Source organism: Panthera pardus, unplaced genomic scaffold, assembly GCF_024362965.1.
Source record: "Panthera pardus isolate Hobbes unplaced genomic scaffold, ASM2436296v1 HiC_scaffold_24, whole genome shotgun sequence".
In the NCBI taxonomy this organism is placed as follows: domain Eukaryota; kingdom Metazoa; phylum Chordata; class Mammalia; order Carnivora; family Felidae; genus Panthera; species Panthera pardus.
Window position 1 is genome coordinate 1,792,753 of NW_026526810.1, and position 20,460 is coordinate 1,813,212.

The 20,460-nt window shown below is 41.3% G+C and overlaps 1 protein-coding gene across 2 annotated transcripts in view; it reads right to left on the reverse strand.

Moving 5' to 3' along the window:
• AGBL1 (AGBL carboxypeptidase 1) overlaps positions 1-20,460 on the reverse strand; it is an 832,432-nt gene that overhangs the window by 629,877 nt on the left and 182,095 nt on the right. For both annotated transcript variants that reach the window (XM_053888750.1, XM_019460194.2), the window contains exons 16-17: positions 14,645-14,789; positions 1,226-1,379 (exon numbers count right to left, since the gene is read on the reverse strand). In XM_053888750.1, the coding sequence (XP_053744725.1) occupies positions 1,226-1,379; positions 14,645-14,789 (299 nt within the window). The remainder of the gene's footprint in view (positions 1-1,225; positions 1,380-14,644; positions 14,790-20,460) is intronic.

A 20,460-nucleotide genomic window follows, 5' to 3' on the forward strand; every position in this document is an offset into this window, starting at 1 on the left:
GCATATGAAAAACTGAGAGAGCAGAGGCAATCCATCCCATAATCGGACATTGGGTCCTGCCCAGCTCCTATTTAGAAACTGACACTTCAGAACACAGGCTCACATAAATCCACTTTCTTACATAAATTATTGTTTGGCCAAGGTTGCACTAGAAAAACTGCCGTCTCTAACTTCCAAGAACGGCTCACATGCGAGCGGAGGACTCTGTGACTGTTACAGAAACTGCTCTTAAATTCATAAAACACGTAAGAGAAGTTTTTGGAAAATCCCTTATTATTCATGAAAGCCTTTTAGGGCTTCATTAATTCAGATGGGATAATCAGTTGTTGATTAGCCAGGTTGTTAAGCATCCATTGTCAGATGTTGATGGGGTGTGAGAAATTACATTTTGCATCCACCAAAGAGTCACCTGAACACAGTTAGCACTTCATCAGGTAAGGTTGCATCTTCTGGGGATAAATTGGCCAGATTTTTACTCCCCAGTCTTTTCTTTCATCTCACAAGGTTTTCTGAATTGCAAAGCCCTCCTCATTCTGTTTGGTGGTTTATCTTGCCTATCTAAGGTCTAAAATATGTCAGAAGCCAACATTGAAAGCTAATTGGTTACAGGTAAGTCAGATTTGTGCTCAGGGCTCTAATGTTACAGGGCCATTTTGTGTGTGTGTGTGTGTGTGTGTGTGTGTGTGTGTCTGTGTGTGTGCGCACGTGCACACACGCATGTGTTGGTTTGGCTGACGGTTCTTGGCTAGAGCCTCTTCCATATTGTCAGCCCTTCAGATCCAAATGGTGTTCAAGTCCTCAAGAGGATTCTTCAGCAAGGGCTCCATCCACTTCCTTCCTTCCCGGCCCTTGTCTGGCCGTGGGAGCAGTATAAAGGCAGTGAGCATGGGGAGGACAGGCCCTGGATTCAAGGTTGGAAAATGTGACCCCAGTCCTGGTTCTGTTTTAGGAGAGGAAGTGACCATCACCAGGAAACTGTTCTCAATTCCAGCAAGCCTTCATCTCCCTGACAATTTTCAGTTGATTTTTTTCTCCCTTTAACAACAGAGCAACATTAACATTTATTCTTTGTGCTGTGCCAAGAGTTGGAAATGCATTTCTATAAACATAAACTGGTCCTCAGACCTTATGGAGCTTCTGATCTGAGGGACAGGAAGCTTCCAAGGCTGTGAGGACACCCCATAATCACCAAATCTTCAAAGGAGGTTGTTTGTTTTTTACTCACGGAACTGTTCCAGGTGGTCAGCACTATCGGACTCGGGCATGGCTGTGATGGTCACCAATGGACATGAATTCCCTCCCAGAGTCTGGCAGAGAACATCCTGGCGGAAGTATACTTGCTTGGGGTTCACGCTTTTTTCCAGGATGTCAAGGTGAGTCTGGAGCAGAGACGAGGCAGAAGTGATTGTTATTCATGAAATATTTTTGACAACCACAGTAGAAAACAGCAGCAAAGCTTATATTCATGTAACTCCCTATAGGCTGGAAGTACTTTTGTTCACTTAATGTGCCCGATATTGGGCATTAAGTGATTAAAAAGGGAGCTATTCCTACTAGCTAGGAGTTCAGGGAAGCTGAACAGGAAACAGTTTCTGCACATGTCTGCACCAAGGATATCTGTTTTCGAGTGGTACTGAAAGCAAGAGGGCAGGGCAGACAGCAAGCCTCTCATCACTAAGGCATATAAAGAATGTAGCCGCCACGAAAATAAAGCACACCCAGGGCACTATGAGACAGAGAGCTGCAGCGGCACAAGGAACATAAAGAGCATTGTGACCCATCAGAGGACAGTACAAAGCACAATCCAGGGTGGAATCCGAGGTGAAGAGAACAATGACCTGGTAGTGATTAATTTTCCCTACCCTACCTTCCCATTCAAACACTCATTTAAAACACAGAAAGACACAGAAATGGAATAGTCATTGAAACTAAGACTCTTGGTCAACAATCTTTAAGACCTCTGACCATATTTTTGCCAGCTCGAACTGTGGGACTAATCAGAAAGAGGTGAAGAGACTTCCTCCCATCCACACAACGTATCCTGACAACGGCGATATAGTAACCTCAGTAACCAGAGGGAGAAGCTGTCCCATTCAGCACAAGACCATCAGTGTACAAAAATTATCCTTCCAGTTGAAAAGCTCAAGTTTTCACCACAATCAAGTTGGCATCAGGGCCAAGGAGAAACTGCCCACCTTGTTCTTTTGAGAAATAACAAAAGAACATGATAATAACATGAAACAAATATGAATCCTATGAAAATATGTATAAAATATTCATAAAATATGTTATTAAAAGGGAGTAGTACCTTCAAAAGTAAAGGGTGTGTTTGTGTGAAAAGCATTCACTGTGGAAGTGGTAGGCAGACAAGCGGCTCCCCCAAAGATCCATGCTCTAATCTCTGAAATCTATAAATATGTTACCTTCCGCAGCAAAAGGGACTTTGCAGATATATTAAGGATTAAGTTCTACTTGAGATACAGATTTTCTACTGCATTATTCAGCTGGGGCCAATCTAATCACAAATACTTAAAAGCAGGGAACTTCTCCCATCTGCAGAGAGCCAGAGACAGCAGCACGAGGACTCAGGCTGTCATTGCTGGCTTTGAAGATGGAGGAAGCGGGTCAAAAGCCAAGGAACATGATGTCCTCAAAGAGCTAGAAAATGATTCTTCTCCAAGAGCCTCCAGAAGGAACATAACCCCAACACCTTGATTTTGTCCTAGTGAGACCCATGTTGAACTTCTAACCTAAGAGCTATAAAGCAAAATAAAACAAAAGCTTATTATTTGAGCCACCAAGTTTGGGACAATTTGTTAGAGTAGTAACAGAAAATTAATACACAAATAAAGAAGAAAAAGACTTGTCTAAATTAAGTAAAAATTTTAGCATCTGCGTAAAAGTAGACTAAAACCTATTGTACCCCATTGAAATATCTGAGTTGCAAGGAGAAAGAAAAAGTCCAAAGGAAAGAAAAGATTACCAGATGACTCAGTATGACCTTTCCTCTAGCCTCAGGAATAGCTGAAAATGTGACCCTGAGTCATACTTTCTTTACAACTGAAACCCCAAATCATCTACCTCCACATAGCCTACTGACTTTATTATCCCCTGTCTGCCTCAACATAACTTTACTAGTCTAGGAAAGTCTTGCCCAGGAAAATATAAATCACAAATAAATTTATTGTTCATTCCAGGAACATCTCATCAACTCTTCAACAGAAAGCAACAACTGATTCTTTGATTCAAGATGCATGGAGACCCTGTCCTCATGATTCTTGCCTTACAGTGTCCCCCAATCTTAAACCACTGTGTCATGATCTTTACCCAATGCTAGTCAAGCCCCCACATTTAAAAAAAAAAACTTTATTTATTTGAGAAAGAGTACATATGCACACACCAAGTGGGGGAAGGGCAGAGAGAGAGGGAGAGAGAGAATCCCAAGCAGGCTCCATGCTGTCAGTGAAGAGCCCTAAGCAGAGCTCTAATCTACAAATGTGAGATTATGACCTGAGCCAAAATCAAGAGCCGGCACTCAACCAATTGTGCCACTCAGGTGCCCCTGAATAACTTTCTTTTAACAAGATTTAAAGACTTAATAAACATTTCACCTTTTCCCTACCCCTTTTGAGATATTATCAAGACCCTGTCACATTCTTCCTTGTGAAGTATATTAGTTTCCTCTCGCTAATATAACAAATTGCCACAAATTTAGTGGGCTAAGGCAACACAAATTTATTGCCTTATAGTTCTGGAGGTCAGAAGTCCAAAATGGACCTTACTGGGCAAAAGTCAAGGTGTTGGGAGAATTACACTCCTTCTGGAGGCTCTAGAGGATAATTCATTTCCTTGCCTTTACCAGAATCTAGAGGTCACCTGTGTTCCTTGCCTCATGGTTCCTTCCTCCATCTCCAAAGCCAGGGATCCATAATTCCCACCTCTGCTTTCATGGTCACATCCCCTCCTCTGACCCTGACTCTTCTGTCTCATTCCATCATGTTTAAGGACCCTTGTGATTACACTGGACCCAACCTGATAATCTAGGACAATCTCCCCATCTCAAGACCCTTAACTCAATTACACCTGCAAAATCTCTTGTACTCCATAAAGTAACATCATCACAAGTTTCAAGGATTAAGATGAGAACACCTTTGGCAGTTGGGGTGGGGGGAGCCATTATTCTGCCCAACACACAAAGGGAAGCAATAAACTCAGATTTCTCTTAGAAACGGGTTGCTCTGGTGATATTTCTGGGACCAGAATTTGACACAGGATTAAGTAAAAGAATTAGAAGGAGCATGTCTATCCCAGATTCAAGAGAAGAATTCAACCGAGGCCCATGTATCCAACCAAACCTTTGTACTTCATTCTTGTGATTGTTCATTGAGTAACGAGTACCAGGTATTTTTGAGATGCCCTGTGCTGTTGACAGGGAGACAGTCACACCCCCCAGAGGAGGCAAGGTAAGTAACAAAGTGTACATACACAAACACACGTAAACCAAAAGGTCTATGCAGAAAGCTAGGTATGAACATGGAAGAAACCCCAGGGCGGATGGTTTTCCTAGGCTATGATCAGCTTCATCTCTCAAGACCACACATGTCCCTAGTTAAGAGTGACTAGGGCAAAAGAAGCCATGCCTGGAGTCTAGAGACCTTCACTGAGCCCTTTCTGTGTATGTTGTGTGGTTGTTTGTGTCCTTCTCAAGGATGAGTCAGCTTGGCTCTGGTAAAGCCTAGTCTTGTGTGTTTGCCAATCTAACTAAAATCAACACCATTACACCTTATTGAGAAGAATGGGGGGTTGCACCCTACAATGAAGATTATTTTTAATGAGCACTGGGTGTTGTATGGAAACCAATTTGACAGTAAATTTCATATATTAAAAAATAAAAAATTAAAAAAAAAAATTAAAAAAATAAAAAAAAAGATTATTTTTAAGTAGTAGGCATGTGCATTTGTGTGTGTGTGTGTAGATAAACCTATAAATGTACATAAATGTACATGCAAAAATTATCCTTGGGTCTTACTTCCTTCTGCAACACTAGATGCCAGAGGAAAAGGATTACTGCTTAGTGTTTGACAGTAGAAAGGATTGTTACCCAGTGAACCTACAACCAGCCAAGTGTTTGCTCACGTGCATATGTGGTACATTCACATGTGCAAAAGCTCGAAAGCACATCACCTTATCTTTCCTGAAAATAATAACTGGAAGACATACCACCCCAAAATCAAACTAAGAAATGATATAATAGGACAGTCCAGTTACACAAGGCTTGAGTCTACCCAACAATTGAAATATGGTTACTATGTAATACAAACATAAAAGACAAATATAATAATACAAATATAAAATAATAATACAATTACATGAAGCAAATATAAATATAATACAAATGTAAATATATACAAATATAATAATGCCACCATAAAAATAATTATATAGGGAGAAAATACAGATTATCAAATCTTAATAATATCATCTGATTCTAAAATGAAATTAAAAAGAGATGTGCAAGGGAAAAATTAAGTAAAACAAAATATGAACTTTTTAAACTTTCAGACATAGTGATATTATATAATCTTTAAAAACGGAAAGGTAATATATCGAGATGACTAACAGGGTAGGCTCTTGCGTCAAACTGCCTAGAATCAAATTTGAGCTGTGGGTTCTGGAAAAGTTATGTAAATTCTGTATTAGCCTCTTTGTGACTCAGTTTTCTCATTTCAAATGTGTATAAAAATACCCACCTCAACCAGTGGTTGCTACTTAACCATATGCTATATGTGAAAAGTGCCTGTCATATAGGAAACACTCAATTTTACTTGTTATTTTTGATGGACAAGTAAAAGTTCAAATATGTTTTTATTAATTTATTGATCTATTTTTTTTAATTTGAGGAAGAGAGCATGTGAGCAGGGGAGGGAGAAAGAGGGAGGGAGGGAGGGGGAGGGGGAGAGAGGGAGAGGGAGAGGGAGAGGGAGAGAGAAAGAGAGAGAGAGAGAGAGAGAGAGAGAGAATCCCCAATAGGCTCCATGTTCAACACAGAGCCCAAAGTAAGGCTTGATACCATGACCCTGGGATCATGACCTGAGCCAAATTCAAGAGTCAGGCGCTCAACCAACTGAGTCACCCAGACAGCCCCAAATATGTTTTTTTTAAGAACAAAAAGGGAAACACTAGTTGAATTATAAACACTAAAGAGAAAAAAAATATGAGAGAAAATATGGTCGGTCCATGTTGTATAAGAAAGACAGTGGGGAGGGAAAGAGAGAGAGAAAAAGAGGAAGGGAGGACAGAAGGAAGAAAGAAAAGAATGAAAGAAAGAAGGGGAAGGGAAGGAAGGAAGGGAGAATGGGAGAGGAAGGGAAGGAGGGAGGGAGGGAGGGAGGAAAGAAGTAAAAAAGGAAGGGAACAAGGGAGACAGAAAGAAAAGCAAAGAAGCATGGAAAATAGCATAAAATAAAAGTGATAGAAGGAACACCAAAAATTGTTATAAGTAAAGATTAAACATCCTTATTAAGTGACAAAACCTTTTAGATTCATTTTTTTTAAATCCCATTGCATACTGTATATAAGAAGTACTTTCAGAGAAAGAAAAAAATACATAATGTGTATGAAAACACTCCTAAATTATCTATTTTGTTTGCCTCCACTAAAGTATTTTAGGACAGAAATACTGAAACGTAAAGAATAAGCAAACATAAATTAAAGCAGGCACGGTGATAGTAATATATGACAAAGTCATATTTAAGACCAAGTACATTAAAAGGGATTTAAAAATCTTATTTTGATAAAGGGCAAAATTCACAATGAACATATAAAACTCATAAATCTTAAGAATCAAGTAACATAGACTGAAATATAGAATGCAAAAACAGAAGAAGGAGAAAAATAGTACAATGAGTGGGAGAGTCTTTAAGAAAGTGTTGAATAAATCACTTCCACAAAAATAATGATATACAGCATTTGAACAATACTGTTTTTATAGGTAAATGTCAAATTTTGTCTTTACAGAGAGCATTATTTTTTTCTTTTTCTCAAACATCCTCGGAACTGTAACTAAAATTAATCATATACAGGGCCTTTTAAAAATTCCCTAAATTGGGGTGCCTGAGTGGTTCAGCCATTTAAGCATCCAACTCTGGATTTTGGCTCAGGTTATGATATCATGGTTTGTGAGTTCGAGCCCCATGTCAGGCTCTGTGCTGACAGAGCAGAGCCTGCTTGGGATTTTCTCTCTCCCTCCCTCTCTGCTCCTTCCATGTCTCTCTCTCTCTCTCTCAAAATAAATAAACTCTAAAAAAATAATGTAAAAAATAAATACATAAAAATAATGTTTTAATTAAAAATAAAAATGCCCTACAGTTTCCCCCCAAAAGTAGAAATTGTACCAACTACATTATCTGACAATTCAATTAAATTAGGCATATGTAAAAATGGTTTGAAATACAGCAAAAGTCAAACTGTTAGGGAATAGAAAAATATCCTCCTGAAAGAAGGCTCATGGAAGAAATTCATGTATGAAAAGGAAAATCAATATTAAATCAGTGTAATTAAAGTCCTGGTAAGAGAAATGGACATCTGGTCTCCTGGGAAAGATGGCACAGGACAAGAATGGAAATGTCCCTTTCAGAATGTCAGCCATGTCTTGCCATCTCAGTAAAGGGAAATTGTAGAAATTTAGTTAAAAGAATGAATACAGTTGTGTGAGTTCAGATGATACTCTCTGATCATAAACAAATTCTTCTAATCACTTTCATAAGTTGCTGGGTGAAAGCTGCTCCCAGTATTGGTTATTATTGAAATCTGGACAGAGCAAAACCCATCTCATGATTACTCTCAAGATTCCAGGCCCCCAAACTTGGAAAGCAATATTCTCTTCTGCAGCATCTCCCCAAAATGTGTTCTGCAGGACATTACTAAGTGCTGGGGGGTGGGAAGGGAGGTGGAGGGACGGGAAATTCACAGCCAAAGCACCCGGAACATGGTGAGTTAAAGAAAATGGTAACATTTTCATGGCTGCAGAACTTTTCAGATTCTTTTAATTTTTTGTTTAATGTTTATTTATTTTTGAGACAGAGAGAGACAGAGCATGAACAGGGGAGGGTCAGAGAGAGGGAGACACAGTATCTGAAACAGGCTCCAGGCTCTGAGCTGTCAGCACAGAGCCCGACGCGGGGCTCGAACTCACGGACCGTGAGATCATGACCTGAGCCGAAGTCGGACGCTTAACCCACCAAGCCACCCAGGCGCCCCTCAGATTCTTTAAAACAACAATATCCTGGGGCACCTGGATGGCTCAGTCGGTTAAGCATCAAACTCTTGGTTTTGGCTCTGTCATAATCTCATGGTTTCGTGAGTTCAAGTCCTACACCAGGCTCTGCACTGGCAGCGTGGAGCCTGCTTGGGATTTTCTCTCTGCCTCTCTCTCTGCTCCTCCCCTACTTGTGCTGTCTCTATCTCTCTCAAAATAAATAAGTAAACTTAAAAAAAATAAAACACCAATATGCACTGTAAACTTAGAAGAAAAAGCAGCGAACAGTGTTTCATGAATTTATGTGACCAATAAATTCTTTTTCTCTAAAGATCACAGGATCCTGGAATGCTATAGAATATGCTTTGGAAAACATGGTCTTTGCTGAACTGCTTCTATGAGGATTTTTTTTTTTCGTTTGACATTTCATTATGGCTACAAAGGTCCTCATAGGCATGGGGGAGCCTTCTCAACACAAGAACTGACCATCGTTCTGCAATGTCACAATGTTACAAATAGGCCACAGCTCTTTGGTGTCTGATGCCAAATCTAAAAAAAAATAATAATAATAAAATCTAGATTTTATAAATCATGTAACCTGCTTCCCAAAGCAGATTTGGAGGCAGGTTGGTCTACTACAGAAGTCATCAAACACAATTGAGTGTGAAAGAAAAAAGTGAAAAGAAGGGTACCTGGGTGGCTTAGTTGGTCAGGTGTCCAACTGTTGGTTTAGGCTCAGGTCAATACCACAGTTCATGAGTTCAAGCCCCGTGTCGGTCTCTGCGCTGAGAGTGCAGAGCCTGCTTCAGATCCTCCCTCTCCCTCTGCTCGCTTGCTCTCTCTCTCTCAAGATAAATAAATAAACTTTTTTAAAAAAGTAAAAACTAAAAGCACCATTGTGCCCATGAATACAGCCCTTCAAAACAGCATCACCTTACAGACAGCAGCTACACTAATGGTGAGCACTGCATAATGTACAGAGATGTCCAATCACAATGTTGTATGATGAAATTAATGTTGTGCATCAACCATACTCAAATAACAAAAACAACACTGTGGCCTTAGCATGTCCCCCAGCAACAAATGCAGGAGGAAGCAAAATTTCAAAGTTTTCTTCTCCTATGAATTCTCTGTTAAATGTTTGATTATTCTATTTTTATGATTAATAATATCACAACTCAACAATGCCTACCATCTTTTAGCTTAAGCTCATTTTCTTGTAAGTGAGGTTTTTCATGCAACCATCTCCCCGAATCCCCTCATTGAAATCTCTGTTCTGTTCCACCTGTCCCCAAATATGTAACACCTCTACCCTTAGGGCATGATTCTGGCTCCAGTCATACAGAAGACTTCCAGAAGTAAACCACCTATAAACTTCTGTGGGATTTCCTTTTGTAGAAATGGCTCTGTATTGTTCTCCAGAAAACGGTTTTGAGGTGAATGTTCCCATCTCGGATCCAGCAGGGCCACGTGTAATTGGACATGGCTGGGATAAATGATGAGAGAAACAGGGCTTCTGAATGCATGTGCCAACAACCAAGTATAATCACAGCCCCACAGAAGCCACAGGGGTGGGTTTCTTTACAAAAATGGGAATGAGTTCAAGGCAATTACGGGACCCCCTGAGAGGTTGTCTTCTTAGAAGAAAATCCTACCTCTCCATGAAAGACGCCAGGCTGATAAGGTAGGCTGCAGCCTTATGGGCGCCTCTCCACAGGAGTCTTCTGCTCCCCTTCTCCTTTAAACTTCCAGAAAAGACTTCACTTGACCTCAGCAGGTTACCCCGCAATGGCTATTGATAAGGTGAGAAGTACCCGCACTGAAAATCATTCATTTGTCATTGTTATCCCCTAAACAGCTGTACTCTCTGTGCCCCTAATTCAGAAGAAAGCTCACCCCTAAGGAGATGGCCTATTTTATTTGTATACAGACTAGTTCTCAGTTGTCACTTAAATACACTCATCGGAGACTGGAAGGTCTCTCAGCACAAGAGAAGGAGAGATGACACATATAAGCTAAATAAGATCCAGACAGCCTGCTGCAGGAGGGCTCTAATGGGCTCTGTCCAACTGCCCCAGCTCGCCAGTGCCTCTCTCTCTCTACATTAAACGGACTTGCTTTAAGAAGGAAGAGAAATGCTTTGTCTCTAGGTGTCTGTTCATAGATTTGCTGATTAGAAAGAAAACATGAATTTCAGATCCTTTTCCCATTAAAAATAAATGAAGTTATATTACTTATGATTTGGAAAAGAGAGTAAAAAATAATCACTTTGATCAACTACCCTAAGACAACCATAAGTAGCCTTGGCATTTATTTCTTTGGGGTCCTTTATTTGGATTTTTTACATAATTTTAATTTTATTATGTTATGGAATGGGTATCTTCCCATCAGCCCAATGGAGAAAATGATCACGCATCATTATCAAAAAGGGACTAAATGCCCTGATGCTTACCATCTAGTATTGCTTGCTACGCGCCCATACTTGGCTAACATCTTCCATGTATCAAGTAACTCAGCCTTCACAATAACCCACGTAGTAACTGCTTTTATATTCTGCACTCTTTTAAAAGACTGTGCAAATATATTCTAATTCTCTCTTTTCTTTCCTTCTCCCACTCTCTTTTTCTTACCCTACACTATACTCTATTTAACCTCTGAGAACAATGGTGGGAGCACCAGCCACCATACATGTGTATGTCTGGTGAAAAACCACGCTCAAACTTTTGGAAATTTAAGCTCTCCCAACATATGGACCCTACTTATGATCACCTTTTTATCTCTTGCCAACTCATACAGTTATAAATTCCCAGTGAGATCCTGCTTCCTTACCCTCTAAAATGTCCATCAGAAACTCTCTTGGGGCCCCATTGTCAGCCAATACTACTGGCTACCTAGGGGCAATACACAACATAATCCAGATACTTTAAAAAGTATTGTGAACACTTGAACCATCATTGCAATTATTGACAGCTTGATATGGATGATTAAAATAGAATTCCATTTGCTTGCTTCATAATTATATCATTATATTTCTTTCTTTTTGCTTTATTTTAATATTATAATTTGGACAATTATCCAACAGAGTTCCTGGCAAGCATCTGGAAGATATCAATTTGAAAGAACTAAATGCTAATTCTCTTATTATAAGAGAATAATAAAGTTTTTTAAATTGCAAAATTGTATTCATGTTGAAAAACATCCAATACACATGTCCTCCACTATAAAAATGTCTGTAATTATTAAACATACTCCATATTATAAGAGATTTACAAATTGTGAATTCCACATAGAAATGTATTTTCCACCCCTCAGCATAACCCCCAAGTAACATGCAGTTAATTCTGCCCTTGGGGTATCATTCACATTTAATTTATCACTGATCTGTTGGAAGAAAAACTATTTCTCCCTAGGATGTGTCCAAAAATAAAAATGACTAGTTTGTACTATGGAATGTACTCATTGTGTCCAGGATGGGAGGAAGTAGATTTTAAAAGAAGTCATAGAGTCAATTAGTGTGTTAAACCTAGAGAGAACAAAGACCATGCATTATTGGAAATGTAAAACCCAAAAGTGACTATATGCACTTTTCACTTTCAGGTAACAGATGTCTTTCTTACTCTGTTCTACTCATTTAGGAGAAATGATAAAGTGTCCCTTTTCCTTTGTCTCTTTTTCATTAACTCTCCTCAAACTTCCCCAGTGGGAAAAGATTCCCAGTCAATTGGCTAAGCAACAAGCCAATAAGCATCAATTCACAAGATCTCTCTTTCCCTCTCATCAAGATCAAGTAACTGGGAGGGGAGGGGGTTCCTCTTTTCTTGTGTTTCTGTCCCCGACTCAAGACAAAATTATCTCCCCACCATTGACTACTGATTCCTAAGCTATTGGTTGATTGTAAACTTCAGACCCCTGTGGTCTGACAAGAGCACAAAAGGTCAGTGGACCCTAAAGGCATAAGCTGTGACGTACAATAGTTGTAGTAGCTACGCTTTTATAGGTACATGCAACCACCACGTTGTGTGGTTGTACAATCTCTGAGAGTTGGGTTCATGTCATCAACCCACCGTTTTTAGTTGAAACACCTAGTGCCATGGATATGGTTTAGCTGGATAGTGTTGTTCCCCAAACACAGTCCCATTCTCATCTCAAGATGCTCTGACAGGTCCTGGTGAGGTGCCAGCTGGTTGATTCAAGACCTGACACTTTTTCAGGCAGGGCTTGACTGCATTTGGCATCTTACTTTAAGTTACACACTTCAAAACAACGTACAGGCACCTCACAAGAACCCATCAGAGCATTCTGGGATAAGAATAAGACTATGTTTGGGGCAAATGCATGGTTCAGTTGGTTAAATGTCCAACTCTCAATTTCAGCATATGTCACGATCGCACGGTTTGTGAGTTCAAGCTCTGCACTGGGCTCTGCATTAATAGTGAGAAGCCTACTTGGATTTTCTCTCTCTCTGCCCCTCTCCTGCTCGCATTTTAAATACATACATACATACATACTTCAGGGAGAAAAGAAAAAGAATGGGACTGTGTTTGGGGAACAACACTATCCTGCCGTACCACATCCATGGTACTTGGCATTGCAGATAAAAACCATGGGTTCGTGACTTGAACTCAACCATCATACATTATACAATCATACAACTTGATACTATGTGTGCCTGTAAAAGTGGACTGTGGTTGTACATCGTAGCAGGGAAGGACACTGATCTGATCCCAGAATAGTTCTTCTGAGTTTCTCCTACACCTCTTCTACAGTCAAGTAGAAGGGCACAGGAATAGCCTTCAAAGGCTGGTGCTCTGTTCCCTGCTTGGCCACTAGCTAGACGTGGGGTGTCTAGGCCTCCATGTTTGCATCTGCAAATGATAAGGGTAAATTAGACAATTTCCCAAACCCTTTCAAGCTCTCAAGTCTTATACTGACTGCCACTGAGAATCACATCAGTGTCTAAGATATCCCAACAAGTTTAAAGAATAGTGTCCAGGACCCATGGATTGTTCCCCCAATAGGAAAGGCAAACACACATGTAAAGAGGAATCCCCTTCCTCAGTTGACTGTTCGCATGTAGAGCCTCTCAAGCAAGACAATAAATGCAACTGTTGAAGGGGCTCATCAATCTTGCCTGCTCTAGGTCCCCAGAGGCAAAAAGCATGTTTTATAATAAACATAGCTTGTTACAGCATAGCTCGTGACGCACATTTCTTGGATTAACTTCTTGAGATCTCTAAGTGCGATACACAAATAATACGAGTTGTGTATCTTTTGCAATCTGGAAAACAGTAAAAATCTCTCTTTAGGCAAGACAACATATGGGGAGAAGGGCAGATACACTTTCCCGAAGCAGTTAGCCAAGTGGTTTAAGATATGCCTTCTCGATGGAGGAAAACTTTCATTTATACCTGAACATTTCTTTTGAAGGCAAGGATGTTCTTGGTTATTACCATTTCCAACTCCTTATCACAGCCTTATGATGAAAATGCTCATCCTTCAGGCTAAGTAGTAGATACACTTACACATAAAACACATATTATTATAAATCTACTTATAACATTTTGCATTAACACAGAGGATGAGAGTGCTTTATCGAAGATACTTATAGCTCGTTAATCCTCAGGGGAGCCATGAAATTGCTGGGGGGAAAGGGACAGTTTGCCAACTTTTCCAAATGACATCAAAATGCATGGTTTCAGTAGTTTGCTCAAATTTGTCTATGGAAACTTTGTCAGAGCCTTACAGAATGCAGGGATGCTAACCTCAGGTTTGGACTGACGGACACCACAGTCCTCTCATAAACAGATTAAGGCCCTTGTCTACAGTGATTCGGCATTCATTTCGTCCACCCCTCTCGTACACCCTGGATCCTTCCAGCGCCTCCCACCATGGGAGCCACTGACGAGAAAAGCCCAAGTTGCTGTTTGCTTGTGGGCGCAAGGAATGTCCCCTAGCTTCATCTTTACCCTTTCATCTTCTGCTCCCTTCCTCTCCATCGGGGGATGTCCTTCAAATCTGCCTCTCGGCTGACCTTATGGTTTTTACTCCCATTTCAACCGGATAATCTCACTCCAGTCTCATGACTGCATCCTTCTTAAAGACAGAGTCCCCTGTGAAATGGCCATGCCTCCTGACCATGCCATGCCCACGAGGAGCACTGTGTGCTACTTGGGGCTTCAGAACATCACTGGTCATGCCCCCAGCCTCCTGCTCTGCCGAGGGAAGAAGATGGCACAGATATCAAGCCACCAAGTTAGGGACAGCAAAGCCTGGCTCCCCTAGGAAGGTAACAGCTTCCCAGGATGTCAGGGTCTCCTGAATGTTTCCAGGGAAACCTCAAAGAGCCTCTTCAGCCCGGCTGGGGTGCTACTGTCAAGAGGAAGTTACCATGAGGGCAGTATAGGTGTAGGGATAGTGGTAGGCCAGGTAGCAGGCGTCCTCATTGTGGGGGAAGTTGACCACAAAGGTGAGGGTATAAAAATGCTTCTGAGATGCTCCCCCTGTGACAGCAGTGCTCTGGCGATAATGATTTCTAAAAGAGAAAGGAGAAGAGAGAAGATGAGGGAGAGGTTCCAGATGCTATAAACCTCTCATGTTATATACTGGCAAAATGTTCTTCACTTGAACCACTACGTGGGTGAAATTTAAAAAGCAGAGAAACTGCCGGGTCATGAGCCAAATCAGAGCATCTAGGCAGGTCCATCTGTCTCCTGATTGTGACATACATGCCATGAGCCTTTCCTTGCTGTGTCTGAAAATGAAGCCTATAGAGTCACTGAGCTAGAAAATAGATATGTGAATAATTCTGAGTATCCTAAGGTGCTATGGCAGACATACACTTTATTGCTCCAATGTGGGTTCCCCAGGCCCCTGCCTCTCCCCAGATCCCATAGAGTACAGCCTGTCTTTCCCTTCTGCCCACCAAGTGAGTTTATTAGTAACCACTGCTACATATTGAGTTCCAACTCGACACTTAACACATATCACCTCATGTTATCCTTGCAACAACCCATTCTGTGGGTGAAGAAACAAAAGCTTAGAAAAATTAATTTGTCAAAGATTGCAAGGATAGCAAGTGGCCAATATGGGACTTGAACCCAGATCTGTCTGTCTGCAAAGCTTTGGTTCTTTCCACTATACAATACTTGCCTCACAAAGGAATACATTTGTCACCCCAAATGTGATTTGGCTTCTTATAGCTTCAGAGTACACATTTTCCTTTGTCAAAGATGAAGAACCAATTTTTGATACTTCAGAGAACAGTATCAAAGTAAATTGCACCCAGCAGTACATTCCGAGCAATATTTTCCCCACACGCCGCCAGTTATGCCCGCGCCTTGCCTGTTGATGCTGAGACAGCTGTGCAGGCTTTCCTGAGAAATGTTATCATCAAGACCGCATTAAGATGCAAAATACACCCGGACACCAAAAGATGTAATCCCACCTTTGAACATTTACAATGTTGGCTTACTTGTCCGTTGGGCTTTTGGGTTTTATTGGGGAAAAAGATGGGGAGAGGGAAGAAATAGCAGGTAATGAATCTCTGTTCTTGCAAAATGTAAAAACCACAGATTATTCTTTCTGGCTTTTTGCTACCTACATGCCACCCTCCACCAAAAAAAAAAAAAAAAAAAAAAAAAAAAAAATCAAGCAAACACTAAAGAAAGAAACAAAAAACCTACTGTCTTATTTCTTGTGGTTTTGTGGTTTTTCAATATTTCTAAAACTAGGAATGGTAGTCCCACAAACTATGCCCTGCACATTCCTCTTTCCTCAGCCTCTGCCAGCACAGCTCCCTGGAGCCCTCGTCATTCTAGGGACAGAAGATACCCCCTACAGTATAAGCCCCAAGTCATTCTCCCTGTAGCTCTTTAGCATGACATTAATAGAACCCCCCTCCTTTGTGACTACAGCCTTAGAAACTTCCACAAGGCATCTTCACCCATGATGCCATCTGGGTCTTGATACCTAATTGGGTCTACTTTCTCCATAGTTCCCCAAGGTTCTGTACTTTCTCCAGGGTCAAGGCTCTGGCTATTAGAAAGTATATGAAGAAGCAGATGAAGGCTCAGAAAGCACACAAGCCACATATGCTCTACCTTTTATGCTCTTTCTGATTTCACTCGTAAAAGGCTCCATTGCAAATGCTCGTTGGGTCTACACCTAGCTGAACAACGGGTACTGATCAGTTACACTTCTCCACAACAGAAGAACCAAGTGAAATGAAATGAACCAGTCAAAATGATCAAAATGTTGACAACCAATCAAAATGCGGATGAGTGTTTCACCTGAGAGAATACACATATGTGAGCACACACACATATGCATATTCGTGAAGGCAAAGTCAGGTGGAAGCAAACACCTAGTGCCTTCCCAATACCAAGATTTTTGCCTGCTAACACTAGAAACAGAACCTGCATCTTTCCTTGGGTATAATTGATTTCCCTGAGGGCCAACAGGGGTGGTCTCCTTGCACATGAACCTTGCTTCTTTGTATACTTCCCACTGTGCTATTAAATACACTGAAGTCACATGACATGCGCGCGCGCGCACACACACACACACACACACACACCTGCTGTAGCTTGGTGGGCAAGATTCTCATGGGCAAGACTAAATGCTCCCCATCGATGAGCCGGCCCTCCCCATAATGGTTGCAGACTGCTGGGATTTAAGAAAAAATGGGCATTACCCCACTTACAATGAGTTTCTGTTAAAGGAGATTCCATTACAACCCTGGTTTGGGGGTCTAAACCCTAGCTGAACCTAAAGCAAATGTCACCTCCCCAATGGAGTATCCTGGTGGCCATGCTGCACCAGGAGAATACTCTACCAATAGCAAAAACTTTCCTCTTCAGGGACCTCCACACTTTCCCAAGATCACCCTCTTCATAGTGACATATTCAATAAATGTCTAAAGTGAAACACTTGGCTTGCAACAATTCAATCTGTCCATGATAAAGTTAGATTCTAAGCACAAGTCATTTTTGTTTCCCCAGTTATGATGAGAATATGCTGGGGGGTATTTGCAAGGTAGTAACATTCATCCTTTATATTTTAAGTGGTTCCCAAGCTCTTCCTTTGTACGGAAGACCCTTTCCCTCTTCTTCATTCAGACTACATCTTCCTTCAAGACTCAACCCAAGGGTTTCCTCTTCCAAGAAGTCTTTCCTGATTATCTGCCCTTTTACACACTTCTTGCCACACTCTGTCTCTCCCTCACTGCTAACACTTTATGACAGGGATTATTCTTATCCATTTGTGTATCTACATGTTTGGCATACCACCTGGACAGAGCAGCTGTTCAGTTGAGTCTGTAGAATAAATGGACCTATAAGACTCCAGGAGTAGTAATTAGAATGCCTAATATATTTCACCTCTAATCCTACTGGTATCTTTTTAAGGTAAGTGTTGCTATCCACACTCTACAGATGGGCAAATTGAGGATCACAGAAGGTAAGCATCTTGAGCAACTCCACACAGAAAGCTTAGTAAGCAAGACTCAACCCCATAAGTGGGCTTACTCCAAAACCAAGATTTCTTTTATTGTATCACCTGTCTCTTGGGAATGGATAAGAAGACAAGAAGTCTTTTGGCCCAATTCAGCAAGGAAGAATGTGAAGTTTGGTCTTCATAAATTAGGGCTGCTTATAAACTTAAAGTCTAATGTAAGAGAAGGAAAGTAAACTAAAGCAGATGAGAGCTCATGAAAATGAAACAGATCACTGACTCTTTAAGTCACTGGTGCTGCTAAAAAGTTTCTACTAGTTATGAGCAACTGCTGACATTCACTGAACATCTACTATGTACCAAACACTGTTCTCAGCTTTCTACACACTTTTTTCCTCATTTCATGTACTCCTCGGAGCAGCTCCATGGGGGAGATGCCATTATTGTCTCCATTTTATAGATGGGGAATCTGAGACTGAGGTTGGAAAAACCTGCCCCAGGTCATACCACTCACGAGTGGTAGAAGTTTGATTCCAAGAACTTTCTCTTCTTGATCTGCTCTTTGAGATGGAGAAGAAGCCTGGCGAAAATCAAGTACATTCTCAAATTTGCTGGATCCTTGATAGGTCCTGTTGGGTCAAAGATGACCCAGGATTGGATCGAGCCAGTTATCCCACAGTTAAAACGCTTTGCTTTTCCAGCCCCTGAACCATTTGTCTTAGGAAGAATCTGCACTTTTATAATCATAAAACCTTCAATGAAGCAAGAAGCAAAGTACACAAATGCATACTCGCGAACTCAATCTATTTCCATTTGTACTTAAAAATATGCCGGGAAGTCATTTTTTTTTTCCTATGGATGCATGAAATGAGCAAATGCCAAGATACAGAGGGAAGTAGATAATCTTATAATGGCGCTGGCTCTGTTTAACATGGGTGCATCATTTCAGTTAACAGGGTCTAATAAGGCAGAGCAGCCATGCCACCAGCTTCCCCGTGTCCACAGCGTTACTAATATTCCCTCCAACGCCAAGTCTCCTTCCTGAGATCCCTCGGAAGGATGCACAATGGCAGAGTTCCTGTATGACATTCATCTTCATGAGTGAGCTGTTCCATCTCCTCTCAAGAGCGGAGATAAATGTCAGAAGAGATCAGCTGTTGTGTATTACACGGCCACTCAGAGCACGCCGCTTCCCTCCCTCTGCCCTTCGGCACCAAAATTACTTTAGACCTGAGCTGGCAAAGAATTCGAAAAGGTGTGAGGCTGTGTACGTTAGAGGGAGAAGCAGGCCGCAGGGAAGTAAATAAAGCAGAAACAGAAACCGTCCTTGCTTACTTTTATGGAAGGCATGGAAAAAGGAGGCTGCCCTTTTATGCCCTGCCCCCGCCCCTCACCAAGAATCCCTTTTATTTTCTGGCCTACTGGTCTGCAAGGTGGGTGGGAGAAGGGGATGAGATAGAGGAGGAGAGGGTATTCTGTGGTGGGGAGCAAATTAGTCAACTGTGCATAGGATAAAATATTAGAATTTTTCCTTCAGTGTATTATGATCCAGATACTAAGAAAGAAACTCAGTCGTCTGAGGTTTAATACAGTGACAGACACTACTGTCCTTATGGCGTCCAAGTCAACTTCATGGGATGAATAGTTATAAAACCAATTTCAGTAGAGCAATCTTATCCATTCTTGTTTTCCAGGGCTGGAATATGCACACCACATTACATCTTACACCTACAGTTTCATGTGTCAGGATGGCTGTATGGGAAGAGTTCCACACTTCCCTCATTCTTTTACTTTTAACTTCTGGCAACATAGTGAAGTTTGCAAAAGCCTACCTTAGATTTATAGATTATATTACCTAAATTAAACTAAACCTCACAATACAGACTATCAGGGTTTTTTTAATTCTGCTTAGAAGCCACAGATTGATAGTAATATTAAATTTTAAGCACCAAGGGCCCAAAATACGAGAGAATGGACATGGCCAGTACCTCGTACTTTTCACACTGGCTCTTTCTCAAAGATTCTTATTTGTATAAAAACAAGCTAAAGACATCTGGGGAATTAATTAAAATCTTTTTAAAATCACGCCAAGAGCTACTGATAATAGTATTTTCCATGGTTAACCCTAAGGGTATAATATATCCTGAGTTATCAATAGCATAAATATACAACAACTAGGGAGGAGCCAAGATGGCGGAACAGCATGGAAGTTGTTTGTGTGTCTCGCGTCCATGAACTACAGCCAGACCAACACTGAACCATCCTACACACCTAGAAAACTGATTGGAGGATTAACATAACAATCTGCATAACCGGAAGCACAGAATGCAGCAGGTATGTGGCACGGAGAGGTGAGTTTGGGGAGCAAGAAGACGTGAAGGGTAGGGAACCGCTTTTTCAGGGGAGAGAGGATGGAGACTGGGGAGCGGGGGGAGGATATGGGAAAAGCATCCCTCCCCAAAAGCAGCTGGAGAGAAGGTGGAAAATTGGAAACAGCCGCAGGGACTAAACTAAAAAGGGAGAAAGAAGAAAGAAGAAATGAGAGGGTTTTAATTCCATTAAGACTGTAAACAAGGGGAGCGCAAAGACTGCAACTCCGCAGCTCGATACCTGGCGGTGCTCTGGTGGGAAGGGTGAATCCCCAGGAGCAGAGTGGGGTCTGGGAGGTTCTCGGGCCACATGGGGAAAGGTGGTTCCACTGCTGGAAGGACATTCGGTAGAGACTGTTGAAGCCACGTGGTCCCGGCAGACCC